The 20,157-nt window shown below is 36.0% G+C and overlaps 2 protein-coding genes and 2 long non-coding RNA genes across 4 annotated transcripts in view; 3 read left to right on the top strand and 1 right to left on the bottom strand.

Annotated features, from left to right (window-relative positions):
* Positions 1-20,157, top strand: part of arhgef5 (Rho guanine nucleotide exchange factor (GEF) 5) — a 186,953-nt gene that overhangs the window by 31,062 nt on the left and 135,734 nt on the right. The window lies entirely within an intron of this gene.
* LOC143713575 (uncharacterized) lies at positions 2,613-5,168 on the top strand. The gene is made up of 5 exons (XR_013195135.1): positions 2,613-2,885; positions 3,903-4,016; positions 4,171-4,273; positions 4,369-4,494; positions 4,618-5,168. It is a non-coding gene; the product is annotated as an uncharacterized LOC143713575 (long non-coding RNA).
* Positions 8,345-17,571, bottom strand: LOC143716305 (uncharacterized). Its single transcript, XM_077208784.1, has 4 exons — positions 17,056-17,571; positions 13,037-13,184; positions 12,646-12,780; positions 8,345-12,264 (listed from the first exon to the last, which is right to left on the bottom strand). The coding sequence occupies exons 1-4, from the start codon at positions 17,434-17,436 to the stop codon at positions 12,251-12,253; spliced, it is 678 nt and encodes a 225-aa protein (XP_077064899.1). The 5' UTR covers positions 17,437-17,571; the 3' UTR covers positions 8,345-12,250.
* LOC143716142 (uncharacterized) lies at positions 17,766-19,332 on the top strand. Its single transcript, XR_013195952.1, has 2 exons — positions 17,766-17,918; positions 18,596-19,332. It is a non-coding gene; the product is annotated as an uncharacterized LOC143716142 (long non-coding RNA).

The following is a 20,157-nucleotide window of genomic DNA, read 5'->3' as shown; positions in this document are numbered from 1 at the left end:
CACATAAAGCACAGTAGTATAATAGTGTGTATAGTATATAGTAATATATAATATATAATATATATATATATATATATATATATATATATATATATATATATATATATATATATATATATATATATATATATATATAGTAATAGTAGGTTTAACTGATAAAAAATCTCGGTGAAATTGCAAAAGGGATTAGTTGATGATCCCATATAGCCTTTGTCGGAAATATCACGTCGCGCACATGAACGTCACCACGTGGAAAACGGGAAACTTCTTCAGGGTGCTTCCATCCTGAATGCACACGTACTACACGACTAAAACTAGCCTATTTCTAAAACATTCTGTGTCAAATGTTAACCCAACATTCAAGAGATGCTTTAACAAATAATTTAAAAAAGCACAAATCCACTATTTTTAGGATATTTGCACACCACACACAAATGGTTCAGATTATGCATTCTCTCATTATAATTCACTGGTTTACTTTAGTCAATATTATATAGTATTTTCTTTGTAACTATAGTTAACTTTAGTTCATGGTTACTGAATTTGGCTGCTAACAAGTCAAGCCCAAATGTTAGACAGATGATAAATCCATCTAATTTGTCTATTTTATTATAGAATTGAATACAATAATATATTATTCATAATTGAATAATATACAATTATTAGAATTGAGCAAGGTAGCTTGTCAAGGGACACAAAAGGATGATTAATATATACTTTATTCTTTGCTCAATTATGTAAAGTTTAAGTCAGTAAAGATACTGACTATACACATATATAAAATAAAAAATATTTTGAAATTCTGTCCTCCGAACCAAAATTCTTTTATTTTTTTGCTGGGTAAACAAGTGATAAAACATGAAAATAATAAAACATACATTAGAGTCAATTAGGCTAGAATCAATTAGGCTAAGGCAGGTTTTTACTGGAAGGAATTGTGTTCAAGGCATTATTAAAGTCACATCCTCAAGTTTCTGACATAATACTCATACTCACTACTCCTAATGGGTGTGCAACTTGAATTAAATTCAGATGACAAATTCCTAGTGTGGGTTACCATATTTGGCCTTCACTGCATGTCACTTTCACGTTCGCCTTATACATGCCTCATTCCTTCATTCATGACTTCATTCTTCTGTGGAACATAAAATATTTTCTGAGAAATATCTGTCACTTTTGATTCATACAATCATTTTGTTTTGAGTGAATACGTTTAAAAACTCAACGCTGTTACATAAAAATGGAAATTCAGTTAACACCAAAATTATATTAACACTGAAAGTGTATAAATTGAAGCTGATTGAAATTCATGCCATGAAACTCCTATCTTTTGTCCCATAAAGGCAACTATGGAAAGCAATGAAATAATTAATTTTATGCTGGATAAAAATAAATCATTGCAAGAAACAAAGTTACACCAGGGAAGCAGTTATCTTCTGGCTATACAGTAGAATAATATACATGTGCTGGTCATATAATTAGAATATCATAAAAAAGTTGATTTATTCAAGTAATTCCATTCAAAAAGTGAAATTTAGATATTATATTCATTCATTACACACAGACTGATATATTTCAAATGTTTATTTCATTTAATTGTGATGATTAAAACTGACAACTAATGAAAATCCCAAATTCAGTATCTCCGAAAATTAGAATATCACTTAAGACCAATACAAAAAAATGATTTTTAGAAATGTTGGCCAACTGAAAACTATGAACATGAAAAGTATGAGCATGTACAGCACTCAATACTTAGTTGGGGCTCATTTTTCCTGAATTACTGCAGCAATGCGGCGTGGCAGTCGATATTATAAGTCAGTCTTAAGTAATATTCTATCGTCCTGTCAGTTTGCTGGACAAACGGAGAGTCGATAACAAATTAATTCTATTAAGAGTTATCCTGAGAATCGATGTATTTTAGACAATTGAAATATTAATATTTAATCATAACGCGTTGTGATTGAGAATTGATATAAAAATTGATCTAATTTTGCCTCCCTGTATGGGTAATTGATTACAATTTGTTGTGTTGAATTGCCCATACAGATACGTTGGCGAAATATTCCCGTTAGGGACAATATTATAACTGTAGTTGATTCACGGATCATATCCCTGATCTTATATTCCCTTATTTGAAGAATCGCTACATCCACAGTACCCAAATATCTTTAGTCAGCATTTCTAAACAGGGAACTGAAATTAACTTCCCTTTATTGGTCAATTATTTACTGGAATATGTCACATTGTGGCTTACTGTACATTCCATTTGGCTTGAAATTGTAAGTAATATGAAAATATATGGGATTTTTGGGAATGCGTAATAAACTAATCAGCAGAGACTTCAATTTCCAGTTAAAATGCCTAACCATAGTTGGGGTCAGAATGAATAAGTTACTTTATTTATGTAATGATTGATATTTAATATTTCATAAGCCATATATCATGCTGAACACAAATTTGACAAGTTTACAAAGTTAGTGGAACCAACGTTTAGAAGCAATATTCTTCTTTATATTTCGCAAGGTGTACAATACCCTTTTTTTGATGCCTCATGACTGTATTTTCCTTTTTACACAATTTAAGTAAAATAAGGAGTGTTTCGTTTATGTTTGAATTATCAGAGCTCAGACACATCAATTATTCTTTTCAGGGAATTTTTTTAAAATTCAGTTTCTTGAAAGTGATGACTAAATCTGACTGGACCTGTTTTATCATGGGCTTAAGCCCCAGTTAATGCGTGGTCATATGTTTGTGGTTCCGTAGTGACAATGATGACTAATCTCGGTCTTCTATAAAAGAAAACCTCGAGGGAATTCCTTCCTTCATTCTTTCTGTTTGATGGAATCAGGAGCAACTCTACAACAGATCCTGGTGGAACAGAGGTAAAGTCACCTGCTATTCTCTCTGTCAGTCAGAATAGTTTTACAATTATAATATTATATTAAGACATAACTAATTATATATAACTAGGCTATGTCTCAAACAAAATGTAACATTTAACTTGATAAATAAGTCCTGTTCACATCAAGAACAACTTTAAAGATCATGATGGATTCTGACTGTCAATGTTTTTATCTTTCATCAGCTGGAAAAAATCATCCTGTATAGGCTCTCTGTACTGTTATCGTTATAGCTGTGTTATGGACTCTATATTTTTTGGGGGGGGGGATTTTTAGAACTATCTTTATCGTTATCATTCACATATCGCAGTCATTTGATTTTTATCATAAAAAAAAAAAGTAAAATTAAAAAAAAAAAAAAAAAAAAACATTCTGAAAGTGATTCCAGTGATATAGTTTCTCTGTGCTGTTATCGTTACGTAGTGGACTGCTATTATTTTATATTTAGAACGTTTTTTAGAAATAGGCTATATCTTTATCCTTATCATTATAGTTACCCAGCAAGCAATAGCTGTCATTTCACAGTCTAGGCTAACTATAGACCTAAAATAGTCCGGCTATGAGTAACCCACTTCTAGCCAAAATCACAGTGAATTTGGGTACATATAGTCTTTTCCAAAATAACTTGCGCGATGCATGATATTCCATCAAAGCAAAGTCAACAGTGATTATAAGGTGTTTAGTTTCATTTCTTTGACGTTATCTAATTGATGACTAGTCTATTCTTGGGCGATGTTTAGACATCTATTAAATTTTCACTGGCAGTCCAAATTTTGCCTGGTTTTAGCCAAGACGTCAGGGTTGTGTTTGGATGGCTATTAGATGTCTTTTAAACTCAAAATTGCTTGCTGGGTATCGTCCTTCCTTGGTGTGGACAATAACAGACCATAATTCTAGCTATAACAATAGATGAAAAGAAAGATGTAACCTATTTATATCTTTCAGAATTGCAGTCATCTCCTGAAATATGTAATATTAAATCTTTTCTTCTTTTCCCAGAAAACTGAAGACAGAATGATTGCACAGATTATAATTAGTATTATTACTAAACAACCATATAACACATCAAAGGACAACATGAGGAAACTCCTGTCATGTATTTTGATATTTTGGGTGAGTCACTGGAAACAGAATTCTACATTGACAAATTGTACAAATATGAGCACCCGTTGTATAAATATTTCAAAGGTCAATGTGATGACATTATTCAGTTAAGCAACATCAGACCGAAAGTTGAGTTCCCTGAAATGTAAACCTTTGAGCGCAGATCGTGGGCGTTGTGACGGGGCAGCGAAGCGTCATCAACAAAAGGGATTGTTCTAAAAATGAATACTGGAGTGACGGGCTCTGCTGTGACAAATGTGCTCCAGGTACGGTGCCTGAAATGTTCAATACAGTCAAACATAAAGTTTTCCGAGACGTAGAGTCTGTTCAGTCTCTTCATCTGTCGTTTATTTTTATTTAGGCTATAAGTTGATAAAGAAATGCTTTAGTGGCATGCAATCTGAATGTGAGAAATGTTCAGACGGGACGTACCAAGACCACATGAACTATTTCCCAAACTGCTTCAGATGCAAGAAATGCAGCAAGCGTAAGTGTATAACAGTTTTCTTAACTTAAAATGATGTTAAAATGACATACATATCTTGCTGTGTTGGTTTTCTTTAGATCTTCACTCAAACTTTTCTCTTTTCTTTCATTGCTTTTCTGACAGGTCATGCAGTGGTGATTTCACCATGTACTTACCAAAATAACACAGTTTGTGGATGTCAGCTTGGATACCGCATGAGGTTCTTAGATGGGTTCTCAGATTCATCAATCATGGGGCTTTCATGGGATTGTGTGCCGAAGAGGACTTAAATCCAGACATTGTGAGAAGGTTACTGCTGAAGTACACAGGTCTACCTCTAACCACTGTCTGGCATGGAACAATAAAACTACCTCTGACAATAGTGCTTTGAATTTTTATGGATATATTTTATATTGTTTAAAATGTAATATATATATATTATTTTCATGTATGCAACTCATGAAAATGTATGTATCAAATGATACAACAGATAGAATGCTTATTTGTGCATCTCTCAATCATAATTGTATTGCATTGTATTGTTTTGCACTTGCAAAGCTTTGTTAATGAATCTAAACATGATCATATTATTGGGAGCTATATTATAGAGTGACAACTAACATACATTGAAGTTATAACAACTGCATTATTTTATATTTTTGTATGTTTTGGCCTCTGAATAAAACGGATGTTTTTTAATGAAGTTCTCACTATGGACTGTATGCCTGATGTAAAACATGAAACACATATGCAAACTATTTAATATATATATATATTTTTTTTTTTGTCTAAAGGTTCAATAAACTGTTTCATTTCGAAAAATGCTTTTCTGCTTTATTTCATAAGTCAAGCTTTACAGGGTACATTTTTAATACCGGTATATAAACGTGTGTTCATATAGCCTAAATTAGAGCCTAAATCTGGAAGTAAAACTTGTGATTCACACATTTGTAGAGTGAAAGTGTGTTTTTTCTGTTATGCTTCCTACAATTACGTTAGTGGTTTTGGTTTAGTTTATAAGAAAATTGTTCTAGCTTTCGGGAAATGACTAAATCGGTATGACAGGTGACACTGGAATGAACCGCGTACCACGTAAAACACCCCAAATACAGTCACATGAAGCAGACTTAACATGAATGACGTATACTAACTGCAGGAACACACACACACACACACAAACAAAGAGTCGTTATTTAAGCCGATAGATAGATAGATAGATAGATAGATAGATAGATAGATAGATAGATAGGGATGACATTTCTGTCCCCATGAAATTATTAAAATGCATAAAATTTAACTCTAAAATACATTTATTATTAAGCAGAAAGTCCTGCCCATTAAGCTTAGGCTACAAATTTGAAACGTATAAAAAACATTAATAAAAACTACATAGAACACTAAAACTAAAACCAACGCTGCATGTCCCCACTCTCTATCTCAAAACTTTACCATGAAATTGTAACACCGGCTGGATCGGCCAGAAGAAGGTTTTCCGGTCCGCGGGTGAAGGTCTCTGCGCGTTACCGTCTTTCCGCGTGGCAAAGTAATTTGATTAAATGGAATACATTTTCTCATATATATTAACTCGTTATTTCATCTGACTCTATAAATGAAAAAGGTTTTAATGATATCTCTATATCATTAAGTGTGTGCGAATGTATGCCTATTCTTTTTAACTCTTTACTGAAAATAATGGCAAAGTCGATTAGAATAAAATCAAAAGTTTACAATTTATTATGTCAGGTAACTGTATCAGGCCAGTTGCATAATCAGTTCAAAGATAATCGATACAAACATCGAATGCTCTAGAATAAAGAAAGAAGATGCAATACCTTGACATAAAATAGGCTACATGATGTGAAGTGTTTCAGCTATTTGTATCACGGGCTAACCTGCTCTCGTTGCATTTCATTATAGAAACCTAATTTCAAATGTAAATATGAGTTCACAGTGTGAATTTACATCAATCACCACCCCAGACTTACAGGAGGCAGAAGTTGATTTAAATGGGACCATTTGCTAATAATGGGAATTTGAGTTGAGAGCATGAAACCATTTGCTGGAAGACCCACCCTGCTGTGTGTTGACTAATTATTTCTAAACCCTTAAATACCTTATTACCTTTTGGTTTAGCCTACTTCTTTGAGAATGAGATCTTTGTAAAAGTTGCACTGAGACATTTTAAATGATATCAAATATGTGTGATAGCACCTGTAGGATAATTATTCACATTAAACTATAGATTCTTGGGTGAATTTCAGATGATCTCAGCATGACGGAGAAGGAGTGGGACAGAGACAAAGAGATGTATATTAGGATTACTAAGGTGAGGCTTGCGTCTCGAATGGTATTCGATATAATAAGCTTTATAATAAGCGGATAAGCTAGAGAAATTCAGATGTTAATTTGCCCTCTCTTCCAGTTTTTCCAGTCTTACAAAATATAATGATTAAAATCCTTCAGCAATCTTTTTTTTTTCTATTGTAATGTGACTTTATGTGTTGAAAACATACTTTAAAAAAAAAAGTTTAATTTAGAAGAGTTACAACAAGCAAATGTCACAAATTCGGTGGAATGGCCCATTTAAAACGCAATTAAAATATTTTCAGAAGTTCAAATAAGCATAAAACTGAATAATGAAACGCATAGTCTATAAAATGGTAGCTGACGAGAAAAGGAAAAAACACATTAATTCTGACTATGACTTTTTCGATACACAATCAGAAACAGTTTCCATTAATAAAAAGGTTTTTACTTTGGGTCACTGAGAGATTCCAGCTCTTCTGGTTCCTCCTCAGAGGACTCACTCAACATCTCCTCCCCTGGACTCCATGACATATCACCTGTTGTGAACTTTTTCTTCTCAAGTGTAGAAAAGATAGAGTTGCAGACCAGGAGATTGTTGAGGTATAAGTTCTTTATTTCGTCGCTGTAGTCATCTCAATCACGTCTAACTAAGGCTGTTTACATTTAGTTCATATACCCTTTCAGGGGGAGGAGTTACATAAAGGTGGAAACAAAAGCATGTAAATGAGACATACGGGTTAAGGAATGTGCCCTAGACTGAGAGTGTTACCAATCCTAATCCAATCAGCACAACAGTGTAATGTATCCAATCAGCCAGACTCTTCACCGATACCTTCACATTACCTTAATGGCCAGGCAGTGCATAAAGACAAAAGGCTATAGTCTCAGGGCTCTGACCAATTTAACTTACAATAGAGAGCTGGACAGACAGGAACAGGGAGGTTTGTGACATAATTTACCTTAGATACAAAATTCACACTAATAAACTTTCTCAGTTTCTATACTATTGTATTGGAAGCTCAATTAAACATTTAAATAAAATTTGTAATCCTACATTTCCCCCTTTGAGAGTTCTAAATAACTCTCACATTATATACAAATTTAAACACTTAAAAGTTCATTCTTGTAACTTGTGGTCGTTACAGGCACATAACTCATGTTCTGTGTTTGCTTTTCTGTAATTGCATGTTGACACAGTAACAAAACATGCAAATAGGGTCCGTGAGTCTTTTCTGGTTGGAACTGTGATTTTCTCGTGATCAATCAAGTTTCTGAACCATGAAGAATTATCTTCAGTCATCTTGGTGTAATTTGCTGAAAGATCAAGAATGTCTTGTTGGACCAACATGTTTGTGCACAAGTGAGTCCTGGAATGCAGTCATCTTCGGATGTGACATGCACACTTTCTTTCCAGCAAACAAGGCATTTGTGACATATTCATCAGCTCTAAGAATATGTTGTTTCTGGAGTCCGGACTTTGTGCGATCTTCATGATGTGTAGTAGTAGGACAATCTTGATCATGTCGATGGATGACTGAAGGTTTCGTAGTCTCTGCGTTGTGTATTTTTTTCTTTTTCTTTTCTTTATCCTTTTGTTATAGTTGGCTCGGAAGAGGGTCAAGTTGTTTCTTGAGGTTTTCTTGTGGCTTCATACGCAGATGACGAGGTCAGTGCGTATGGGTCTCGGGAAGTCATCAGTGGTATCTGCACAGAGTAAGAAAGAAAACAAAAGACAGGAGAGCAGTATTTGTTCAAACACTAGGGTTGTAAACTTTTCTGGGTCTGCTATTGTCGTTCCATCTTTCCCTATTTCTTAATTCCTTTGACGCCTAAAGAACGCAGTGAGGTAAGGATGGACTAGGATAGGGCCTATGAGGGAGTCTTCACCGCAGAGTTTGACCCTCGAAGCCTGTTGCATTCGGTTCTTCTCTGGGCTCCTCACTGGTTCCGTGTCCTAACCTATCCCTGTTGGTGGGGGAACAACCTTACAGTGTGTACAATTAGTCCAGGTTTTCCTTCCCTGACACAATACTGCAGCTGCTGTAATCAACATCACTTGATGTGGCCCATGCCACTTTGGTTCTAATGGAGGAAAACGTCTTTGTACAGATCAATTATTGATTCAGGAGGCATAATTTTCTTCTGTGCTGCACTACCTGAACAAACTTGTACAGTTGCATAGAAACAAGCTGGTTTAGCTGCCATATCAGCAAGAGCATTACCTTTAGCTTCCGTAGTATTAGTTGTGAGATGTGCTTTCACTTTGATCACTGCTAATTTCTTTGGAAGTTTCATGGAAAACATTAGATCTTTCACTAATTCAGCATGCTTAATGGGGGATCCAGCAGAAGTTAGAAACTGCCTGGTTTGCCAAATGACACCAAAATCATGAATTACCCCAAAAGCATATCTGGAATCTGTGTAGATATTAGCAACTGATCCTGAAGCTAGCGTGTATGCTCTTGTTAGGGCTACTAGTTCTGCTGAAAAATGATCTGGAAGACGTCCTGAAGCTAACACTTCCGTGGTGGACGTTACTGCATAACCTGCTCGTCTGTTACCTTTTTCTTTTACTTCACTCATAGGTGTATATGTAAGCGTAACACAATCGTGAGTAATTTCTCCTTCATCCTCTAACAAAACTTCAGTCATAGCAGACATCATACATGAGGACGGATTCGTGACAGGTGCACGCTGTAAAACAATATTCGACATTATTGTGGACACTGCATGAGGGCTTTTTTACGTTTACAGTCTGACCTAACACTATTAATGATGAAAGGCCTGTGCTGTAAAATAACATTTAAGGCTGTGAGTCTACTTTAACCAGTGTCCCCCAAAGGAAAAAACTGAGATAGTCACTTTCCTTTTGTTCTATTAAACAAAAAAAGAAGTATTTTATCTCTGTTGCAAGTTAGTGGGGAAATAAAGCACTCACAGCCCAACTGGTTAACAACTAAAACAGCTGCCCAACGAGCTTAATGACGAGGGGAGGGGCTGCTTCAGAGCAGCCAGCAGACTGAGTAGGAGCTGAGTAACATTGTTAACTTGTTTAAAGTTCTTTTTGTTTTTCCTACACTCTTTTCCCCAATGTCCATGTTTACCACAATAATAACAACTACTGCCCTCTCTCTTAGGACATTTGCGTTTCTGTTGATTCTCTGTGTTGACCTTAAAGGATGCTGTTGCAATTTTTACTCTTTCCTTGACATCAGAGTCTCTTTCCCATGCAGCCAAACTGTCTAAGTTGTTTTGTATGGTTCTAGTGGACCATGTTAAGTCTAAGAAAGGCAATGCTTTTCTATGTTCTGACAACAGACCATCAAACCATGTGCGAACTAGGGGACCATTATCTTCTAGCACCTTCTCTGAAGTGTCAGCTATACCACTGTATGCTGCTGCTGACTGGCAAAATCTTTGAGTGTACTCACTAACAATTTCACCCTTCTTCTGTAAACAACTAGTGATCTTCGACCAGTCAATTTTAGGTCCAACAATGTTCTTCAACGCTTTCAGAACTCCCTCTCTCAATTCATCTTTTCTGGCATGTTGTAGTTCAGAAGTAACAGCAGACTCAAAACTGTTGAATTCAGATTCAGTTAGAATTTGTGACATCAGCTGTGTGACTTCTGCCAACGACATGTCGTAAAGACGCATTTTACTGATCAATGCCCTTCTAAATTCAGAAACATCAGTGCGTACTGAAGGTAAGCTTTGGGATAGTCTTTCTATGTCTCTAGGTCCGAGTGCTTTGGCAACAGTTTGGTTTTGGGCAACAGTTTGGTTTTGGACAACAGAACAGTTGGGAGGAACACTTTCAGTTCCCTCAATTCCCTGAGATCTTCTTGCAACACAAACCTTTACTGAATCTACAGGCTTATCAGTTACTGATGGGATGTCTACATCTGTTTCAAAAAATGCTTGTAAGTCAGGATAAGTTTCATCTGAAGGTTGGTCTTCTGAGTCACATTTGGTTGAGGCCTTGTTATGGCCCACCTTAGTGTGCATTTGTTTGTTCTGTTCTTTTAATTTAGCTATACACCTAGATTGTTCTTGTGCAATGGATAAGCTAAATTCCCTATGGCAACAGATTATGCCTTTCATGTTTTTCTTTCTGATACATGCACCTAACACCTTCTTGCATTCTTCAATAGACCAAATCTTATCTGGATGAATCTCATATTTCTGTGTTAGTTCTCGTCTAACTTTTTCAGTGACTATTAGATCCATCTGTTCTCCTAACAGTGTTTTAAATTCGCTATCTGACCACAAAGGATTAGCAAAACCACCTTTTTTAGTTGTGGAGATTAGTCTAGCACTTTTCTTAATCATTTTGTGGATTTCTTTGTTACCACACAAACAAAGACACTAAAACTTCTCTGATCAAAAGAGTCTACACTTATGTCACAGATCAAACTGTTGATAAACCTTCCTTGTTACCAACACATCACATTTAACTTCCCTGCCAGAAACAGAGGATGAAACACAAAATATTAGCACGTTACGCTAATCTTCCCTGAAAGAAACGGAAAGGATCTTTCACCTTCCTAACTTTTTAGAGGATAAAACAAAATTACTAGCATGTATTGCTAACTCTTCCCTGCCTGAAACAGAGGATCAAACTTTCCTCTCTAAAAGAAAAACTTTTAAAAGGGTAACCAAAATAAATAGCCTGTAAGACTACCTCTTCTCTGCTTGCACAGAGGCTAACAATATTTTAACTTGAATGCTAAAATCTTCCCTGTCTGCACAGAGGATACCAACAACTTCCCTGACTATTCAGAGGATCAAACTCTCTTCTCTAAAAGAAATTTTTTAGAGGGTAACACCACAAGGTAACAAACAACAAAACAAATAATTAGCAAAATAATACTAATCTTCCCTGCCTGACACAGAGGATATCTTTTTAACATGTGATGTTAAAAACGTCCCTGCCTGAACAGAGGATATATTTTCATCTTTAAAAGACAACTTTTAAAGGATAACTTTAGGTAATCAAACACTACAGCTGTCTGATAACTCTTTCTCTGACGGCGCAGAGGCACAAAATTCGTACTGGTCTGCAGTTGTTCTTTGAATAGAGTGAAACTCACCAAATCTTTAGTTGTACGGAAAGATTCCGTCTGGAACTCAGTCAGAAAGATAATTCTTTGTTGAAATCTTTGTTGAGCTTGAAGTTTCAAAATTCAGTCTGGAATTCAGTCAGAAGTTCATTCTTTGTTGAGATTCTTTTTTTTGAGCTTGAAGTTTCAAGATTCAGTCTGGAATTCAGTCTTTGTTGAAATCTTTTGTTGAGATTCAGTTCTGGATTCAGGTGTTTCAGCTCCATCCGGGTCACGGCACCATCTGTTGTGAACTTTTTCTTCTCAAGTGTAGAAAAGATAGAGTTGCAGACCAGGAGATTGTTGAGGTATAAGTTCTTTATTTCGTCGCTGTAGTCATCTCAATCTCTAACTAAGGCTGTATACATTTAGTTCATATACCCTTTCAGGGGGAGGAGTTACATAAAGGTGGAAACAAAAGCATGTAAATGAGACATACGGGTTAAGGAATGTGCCCTAGACTGAGAGTGTTACCAATCCTAATCCAATCAGCACAACAGTGTAATGTATCCAATCAGCCAGACTCTTCACCGATACCTTCACATTATCTTAATGGCCAGGCAGTGCATAAAGACAAAAGGCTATAGTCTCAGGGCTCTGACCAATTTAACTTACAATAGAGAGCTGGACAGACAGGAACAGGGAGGTTTGTGACATAATTTACCTTAGATACAAAATTCACACTAATAAACTTTCTCAGTTTCTATACTATTGTATTGGAAGCTCAATTAAACATTTAAATAAAATTTGTAATCCTACACACCAGAATGGTTGATGATATCAGAAAATGACCATTCATCATTACTTTGTTCAGGACTGGCCAGTGGGGTTGATCTGCGATGCTCAACCCTTTCGGTTTGAGTCCCCACAGCCACCATCTGAGGCTTTACCTGAACAGCTTAGATGAAAGAGATTAATCTTAATAATTGTTCACCATTGTACATTCATTGGTAACAACACATGCACTATCTAATGCAACCCAGTACAAAATATATTTTTCTAACATTATGAAGTTCATAATTTTTAATGTTTACTGTCTGAAAAGTGTAAATTACAAAATAGTAACCATGGAGATCATGAAAAATGTTGACATGTAATCCTTATTTGTGATTGTATATGGCATGTATGGTGAATGCTAGATATAAGCTAACTACCTAATGAACGATGTAAACATCTTATGTTGCACTGTGATCCACGATGGACCACTACTGGCTCAGGGTCCAGTGTAGAGATGTCTCCATCTCCATCGTCTTCAGGATCTGAAGTCGCCCTGTCTTTGCTGGCAACACTCTCTCCCAAAATCTTAAAACAGACCAAAATTACAACTTTGAACTTTAAAAAATGTAGTCATTTCATGAAAATCCCCCATTCGTGTATTATTTAAAAGACTGCTAATCTTTTCAAAATAGTCCCGAGCTGCATCCCCTCGCATGTGCCCTGTTGATACCAGCTTTGATTAGTCAAAGAAAACCAAGGCAACTTCGATGTAACTAAGAAAACCAGAAAACTAATATTGTAAAGCATTACTTGGATGAGTTTCCAAAAAGATTATCTTATTAAAGGTATTGTATAGGTAGAAATCCCCAAAAATACTTTTTTCCAAATTTGTTTAAACTGTCTTTATATATCAATGCATAATTAAAATGTACGTACTCTGGAAAAGAAATGATAAAAATCGAGTTTCTGTAGTTCTCTCAGGACTGTAATAAACACAGCTCATTATTCCATTCGGGACGAAAGAAATGATTGGCTGGGGCGACTGTCACTCTCCCTCGCTACCATGGATACCACCTCTGCTGATACAGGAGCAGCCCAAATGCGCGCACCCGTTTGAAGAGGCACGGACGCTAGTAATAACAATTATGGCAGAGAAAGAACAGTCAAAATTCTCAGTAACGTTACCTGCATATAGTGGCAGCGATGTCAAACAAGTTAAAAAAGGAAGACAGTATTTGAAAAGGTGAATAAAAAGTCTTTGGATAAATAAAGAAATCATACGAGAGTCAATATCGGCGTGGCTTTCCAGCGGTGGCGACAACTGAGTGATCTCAAGGGGCTGAAAAGTGACTCCATGATGGCTTTATTTCTGCTGGACAGGTAATCTTGCTGTTTTCATTTTGATGGCATTTATTTTTTCATGAAGCATGTATCACTAGCACACGTAGCTACCTAACGTTACGTAGCATAACAAACGGTACTGGTTTAGCTATGACAGTCTAACTTTGGCGTCGACTGGTATAACGTTACTGTTAGTGATACCGATAAATAAGCAATAGGCCTATCTGCAGTTGAAAGCCGTTTTGTTTAATTGCGCCAAATCTAACTTTAGGTCAAAAAGTTTAGGGGATCTATTTTTATACCTAGCTTTACCCTCTGCCTGAACTTTGTTCCTATTTTCAACGTGAACTCTACCTGCTCCGTTTTTTCACGTTTGGTTTGTTGTTATATGCTCTACATATGTTTACCTATGTCTTTATGTTTTATCTGTATGTGCTATACAATATATGTTGTGTGTGTGTTATATTATCTTGGGTCTGCAATGCAGTTGTGAGAAGGTGTCTGAGTGTATGTTACTCAGTTTATCTGTAAACAATCTTATGTTATGAATCTTACAAATTCACCTTCATCACAGTGTAACTGATAGTAACGGCAAACGTGTATCAATGAAGCTATTTATAGCTTTGCCTTATATTGAGTTTGATTCCGTTACGAGCTAGTCAAATATTTTAAACTTTACCAGTATCCATATGCGAGTTTGATAGTGAGCACTAACAGCCATGTTAATTGTTTATATTCATACTGATTAAATTAGTTATTTTATTACTTGTGATTCTGACATGATGTCACTACATCTGGTAAAGCTTTTATGCGCATGTGCAGACTCATTTTTCATTCTGCTTACCACGCCCATAAATCTATGCATCCTTGCTGTGGAGACTTGTAGGAAACTTTGACAGGTCAAAGATGAATATTTGATGATAATTTTTACTTTTCACACCGTTTTAAAAAATAAAAACAGTACAGTATACTGTATTCATAACTTCGAATTTTATTATAATTGTATTTCATATAATAATGCCATTTTTACTTGTTATATCAAATGTGATAATTGCTAGTTCATTTAAAATATCAAAATATGCTCCCCATACACTTACCCTGATTTAAATGAAATAACGATGTCATAATATTGTGAGATTTACACCATTATGGAAACAATAGAGAATGAATCAACATTATCTGTGATCGATTCGCGTTTGTGTAGCATTTTTTGAAAGGGCAGCACAAATCGTCAGAACACCGGCCGAATTTCTGACCATTAACGTTACCACCCGTTCCCGCAACGTATGTGTTACACTCCCGCCCGCAAATTTATTCCCGCACAATGATACAGATGCATTGATTTTGTGTCTTATCCCGTCCCGCAGGAAAAACACGTATTTGTATTGCTATTATTAAAGAGATTCATCCGCTGGGTTAGCGTAACAAGAGTAAGCTGACGGCGTGCCTTCATGGTGCCAACTTCTCAAGTCAGAACAGTTACAGTCAGCAAAAGTCATGCCAAGACTAATCCATTATAACGTCAAGAAAAATATATTTGCAGAAATTACATGCAGAGCTACATTTCGATGCAACATATAAGCAGTGGCGTATCCAGGACATTTTTGGGGGGGTGGCCAAGATGGGACGCAAAGCTAGTGTGGAGTGGCCATGGCATAGCAAAGTTAATGCGTATATGTACGCACCCGACCATGGTTCGAATCCCGGTCCTTTGCTGCATGTCACATCCTCTCTCTCTCCCATGATTTCCTGTCTCATAACTGTCAAATAAAGGTGACTATCCTGTTAAAAACAGTCCTAACCACCCATCACAGTCCCCAAGTATCTCTGGTTATTTTAACATGTCTATTTTCAATCAGTAATTATGGTCAGGATAGGGTAAACATTTTCTAAGAGCTATTTTCTTGTAGTGGATTAACTTGTCTCTTCATAAGTTAGATTAGAGTAGCAAAATAAACTGCTCTTAACTCATCCTATATAGAATAACATGCAATAGTCATCAACTCATCATCTGTGTCACCTGTATTGTTACCCGAGTTTGCTTTACTAATTGAGGCACCATCTTGTGGTTACATAAAAACACAGAAATCCAACAGGACAAACCAAAATGCTTAAAGATAGGACCTTACCTGTAAAAGCAAAAGAAAAACTAAGCTTGTAAGAAAAAAAACATAAATATTTGTTGTTCTTTACATGCTTAGTATATGTTATTATTTAGCTTAGATATAATTTGTTAGAGAAACTGGAATTTGAATTTGTTAATTTGTTCTTTGCCAGGTGTGTTTTTATTTAACCACAAGAGGGGACTTAAACTAGTAAAGCAAACACGGATAACAGGTAACACAGAGGATGGCCTGATGGCCTGAAAGTGGTTTTCAACTAAGACAGTATTCATATCCAAGGCCCCGATGAAGGTATAAATTTAAACATTGGCTTTGATTCAGCATACATTAATAAGTTAATTTAAGTGAAGATGAGCTGACTGATACAAACAAAACAGCCCTTAAATAACAGAGCAAATAAATAAGTCACAGCTTGTTCTTGTGTTATAACTTAAATCTAGACTGTCACACTATATTTCACACACGGGTTGGCCAAAAATATAACATTAGCTCTATTGAACACACACATCTGCAAAAAACACCCTCAAGTCTTCAGTCCAGAAAATAGCATTCCATGGCGGTGTAACGAGTGGAAATAATGTGTGGCCCCTTTAAGAGCTGCGCGCGCGCCCTCTTCAACTGTCTGCACTCTGCACTCTTAACTTGGTTTGCAGACTGCTAAGCTAGCTAGTACAGTGTAGTTCTTTTTTTTTCAGTTTTCCTACACATTCAGAGGGAACTACGATATAACTAAAAATTAAATTACCATACCTCTCAATCTACAGATTCCAGCGTTTTTATCATTGTTGCTGTTGTAACTGTGACCAACCGTCCTCCTGTTTCACGGAGCAGCAGCAGCCAGCGCGCTCATGTCATGGGTCACCTGACCTGCATGGCCAAACGTCCGCTGAGCAGAAATCAGCTCTAACAGCCTCAGTACGACCATTACGGTGTTAGTTAGCCCTGGCCACCCCCTAGAATCGCCACTGCATATAAGGTATTTTAAGACTTACTGTGCAAAGCTCCCGTTTTCGACGCGCAGATTCTCTGCTAGTGCTAACGTTAACGTTAGACTCTTCACTCCCGCCAGATTTCGCTGGTGGACTTGCATGCACCGATGGCACAGCTCCATTTGCCAGCCTAACCCACTCTCTTCGTCGAAATCCCATGCGAAATTCCATAAGATCTCCTTGGTTGTAGCTGTCCGGTGTAAAGTGTTTTTCACATACCACCGTGTGTCTTGTCACCGAGGAGGCAACGAAATTGCTTCTCTTTGCCTGGACGAAACGTATCCAAGCACGGAAATCTTTGTGTTTCTTGTTTGGAAATCGGTGGACCCGATGACCAGACAAGTTGGAGTGGTTGCATCCAAAACAAACACAAGAATTCACCATTGTGACAATTCAAACCAACTCAACTATAACGATAACTACAAGCTCTATTTTCTGTTACCACTTCTCAAACTACGTAAACCCACACTGAGAACCAGGGCAGCAACACCTACTTGTTTGCCTGTCGTTACGCAATATGACGTATTCTCTGGAAAAGGGCGGTTTTTTTGTGCCTAGTTTAGTACACTTTTTTTCTTAATTTCTGCCTGTGGGTGTTGTAAAACATATGTATTCTTATGTATGTCTTTTTAAATTTACATTTTCATACAAGATTCTGTATAAATTAAGTTATACAATTAAATTGAAATATGGCCTTTAAAGCGCTAGAGAGCGAGCGTGTCATGTGACATCATCTGTACATGAGGTCAAAGTTATTTGGAACGCAGGTGAAGAAACCCGGAAATACACAAACCACCAAAATGTGTATCATTTAAATGAGTCTTCCTTGTCAGTTTTGCAAACGAACATAATTTCCGCGATAAAAGGTAAGCAGAATGATAATCGTTATTTACTAGGCTAACGTTACTCGGTTTTATTTTTTTGGAAAGAAGTGGTCAGTATTGGTTCAACAGTTTAACTCAGGCGCTAACGTTACAGGTTTCCCACCCCATTTCTTCTCACATAAAATATATCGGTAACACTTTACAATAAGCTTCATTATTTAACATGAACTAAGAATGAACAATACTTCTACAGCATTTATTCATCTTTATTTAATATTAATTTTAACATTAACTAATCAAAGGTTGTATTTGTTAACGTTAGTTAATGCACTGTGAACTAATATGAACAAACAATGAACAGCTGTATTTTTAATTAACTAACATTAACCAAGATTAATAAATACTCTAACAAATGTATTGCTCAGTTTTAGTTCATGTTAGTTAACACATTAACCAATTAACCTTATTGTAAAGTGTTGCCAAGGTATCTTTTTTTTATTAGCTAGAACGTTAGTGCTTTACTTTAAGATATAGCCTATATATTGATGTAAAATAAAATTTTAAAGGTAAAGAGTGCATACTTGGAATATATATATTTTTTACATGTTAAACCCTTAGCCAAATTAAATTATTTCCCACTAAATAAGTGATTATTTTAAGATTATTCTTTAATATGTCATGCTGATTTTACATCTTTTTTCTTTCCATTTCTGACATAGGCTACATGTCAGAGGGACGGTCACCATGTCTAGTACTGAGTCTGACCACGCTGGACTGACCCACTGTAAGTTTCTCCTGGTGTTCGCAGTCCTCATGGATCTTTTCGGTGTTTCTATCCTCTTGATCGGCATCTTCGTCCCGCTTGAAATCGGTGGTCGTGACTTTGGTGATCTGTTGGTGTATTCTGGAGCTCTGCTGGTGTTGATGTCTATAGGGGCTTGGGTCATGTGGTACAGTGGGAATATTGATGGTTTAATATCAGAGAAGGAGCTGACAGACAAACAGAATGCTGTGGACCGTTTCGCTCGAAGCCTCAGTCGCCGCATACGGAGACCCCGCCGCGACCACCGCACATCCTGACCTCTGACCCCTGGGCATGGCAGAGAGCACATACACAGGGCTGGGATACCAACATTTAGGATAAAATCTCAGTTGGAAGAGGAGGAAAAGAATCTGAAGGTTGACATATTTGTTACAATGTGGTGTTTGCAAATACTACTACTACGAAATTAGTCGACTCTCAAAATGTAGAAAAAAAATGATGAAAAGGTTTATATTTTTGTACACTATTTAGTACAATAGTACTACTAGAACCTGTTTCTACTGTTTTTCTATTTCAACTGTATTTCTCTCTTTTTTTGCTGTAAAACTTTATATCTTCTTGTGTATAAAACATGAAATTTGATAATTCAAAAAACACTGATAAAAATTTTCATAAATTAAAATTATACATGCAGCTTTGGGGCTTTATTTTAACAATACAGAAACACTTTACAGACTTTTTAACTATAGAGAATATTTATTTACAAAGTTCCATATTGCAATATGAAATGTTTTCCAGTTAACTAAACATTTAGTCTCTTTCTCTCTCTCATTAAATAGGCAGAGCCACATGTTTCCTCATTCAAAAAATACTGCAAAAATTGCCATACAGAAGCCTCCATTCATTTCACAACAAATAACTTAGAAACCAACAACCAATAATAATACAATTAAAAATAAAACCTCATCCTCAACACCAAACCTAATTTGTTTTAAAAAAAAAAACAGTCAAAATGTAGGTAGTGTGTCAATCTGGGTCAGTTTCTTGTCATTGTTTTTTTTTGTGTGTGTGTGTGTGTGTGTGTGTGTGTGTGCACAAATTTTACAATTGATCTAATACACATGACAAGCAACCAACACTGAGTATTTTTCAAAGTACTGCATGTCATGACCAACAGCATATTGGTTTAAATACATCACTCCCCTTGATTTGAAAAAAAAAATATATATATATATATATAGTAATAATATCTGGCCAAGCATCACAGTCACAATCAGTCTTTGTTACAGTATTTTAGGATGATTGTGTAAAAAAAAACACTGGCCAAATACAGGGCAAAAATTGAAAAACAAAATAAGGCACACTGGAGAAGCCAATTGAGCTGTTATGGAACCTAAAAAAAAAGGACAATGCCTATTAAACTCAGTTCAGCCCAAACCAAGTAAAATAAAAGTGCAGAATGAGTGTTACATTATAACATTTCTTAGAAAACGCTTTATGTTCTGCTTGACTTTGACT

The sequence above is a fragment of the Siphateles boraxobius genome, unplaced genomic scaffold (genome assembly GCF_051911475.1).
Source record: "Siphateles boraxobius isolate OS27281-9 unplaced genomic scaffold, OSU_SipBor_1 12, whole genome shotgun sequence".
NCBI lineage: Eukaryota > Metazoa > Chordata > Actinopteri > Cypriniformes > Leuciscidae > Siphateles > Siphateles boraxobius.
This window is presented reverse-complemented; position numbering and strand designations above follow the sequence as displayed.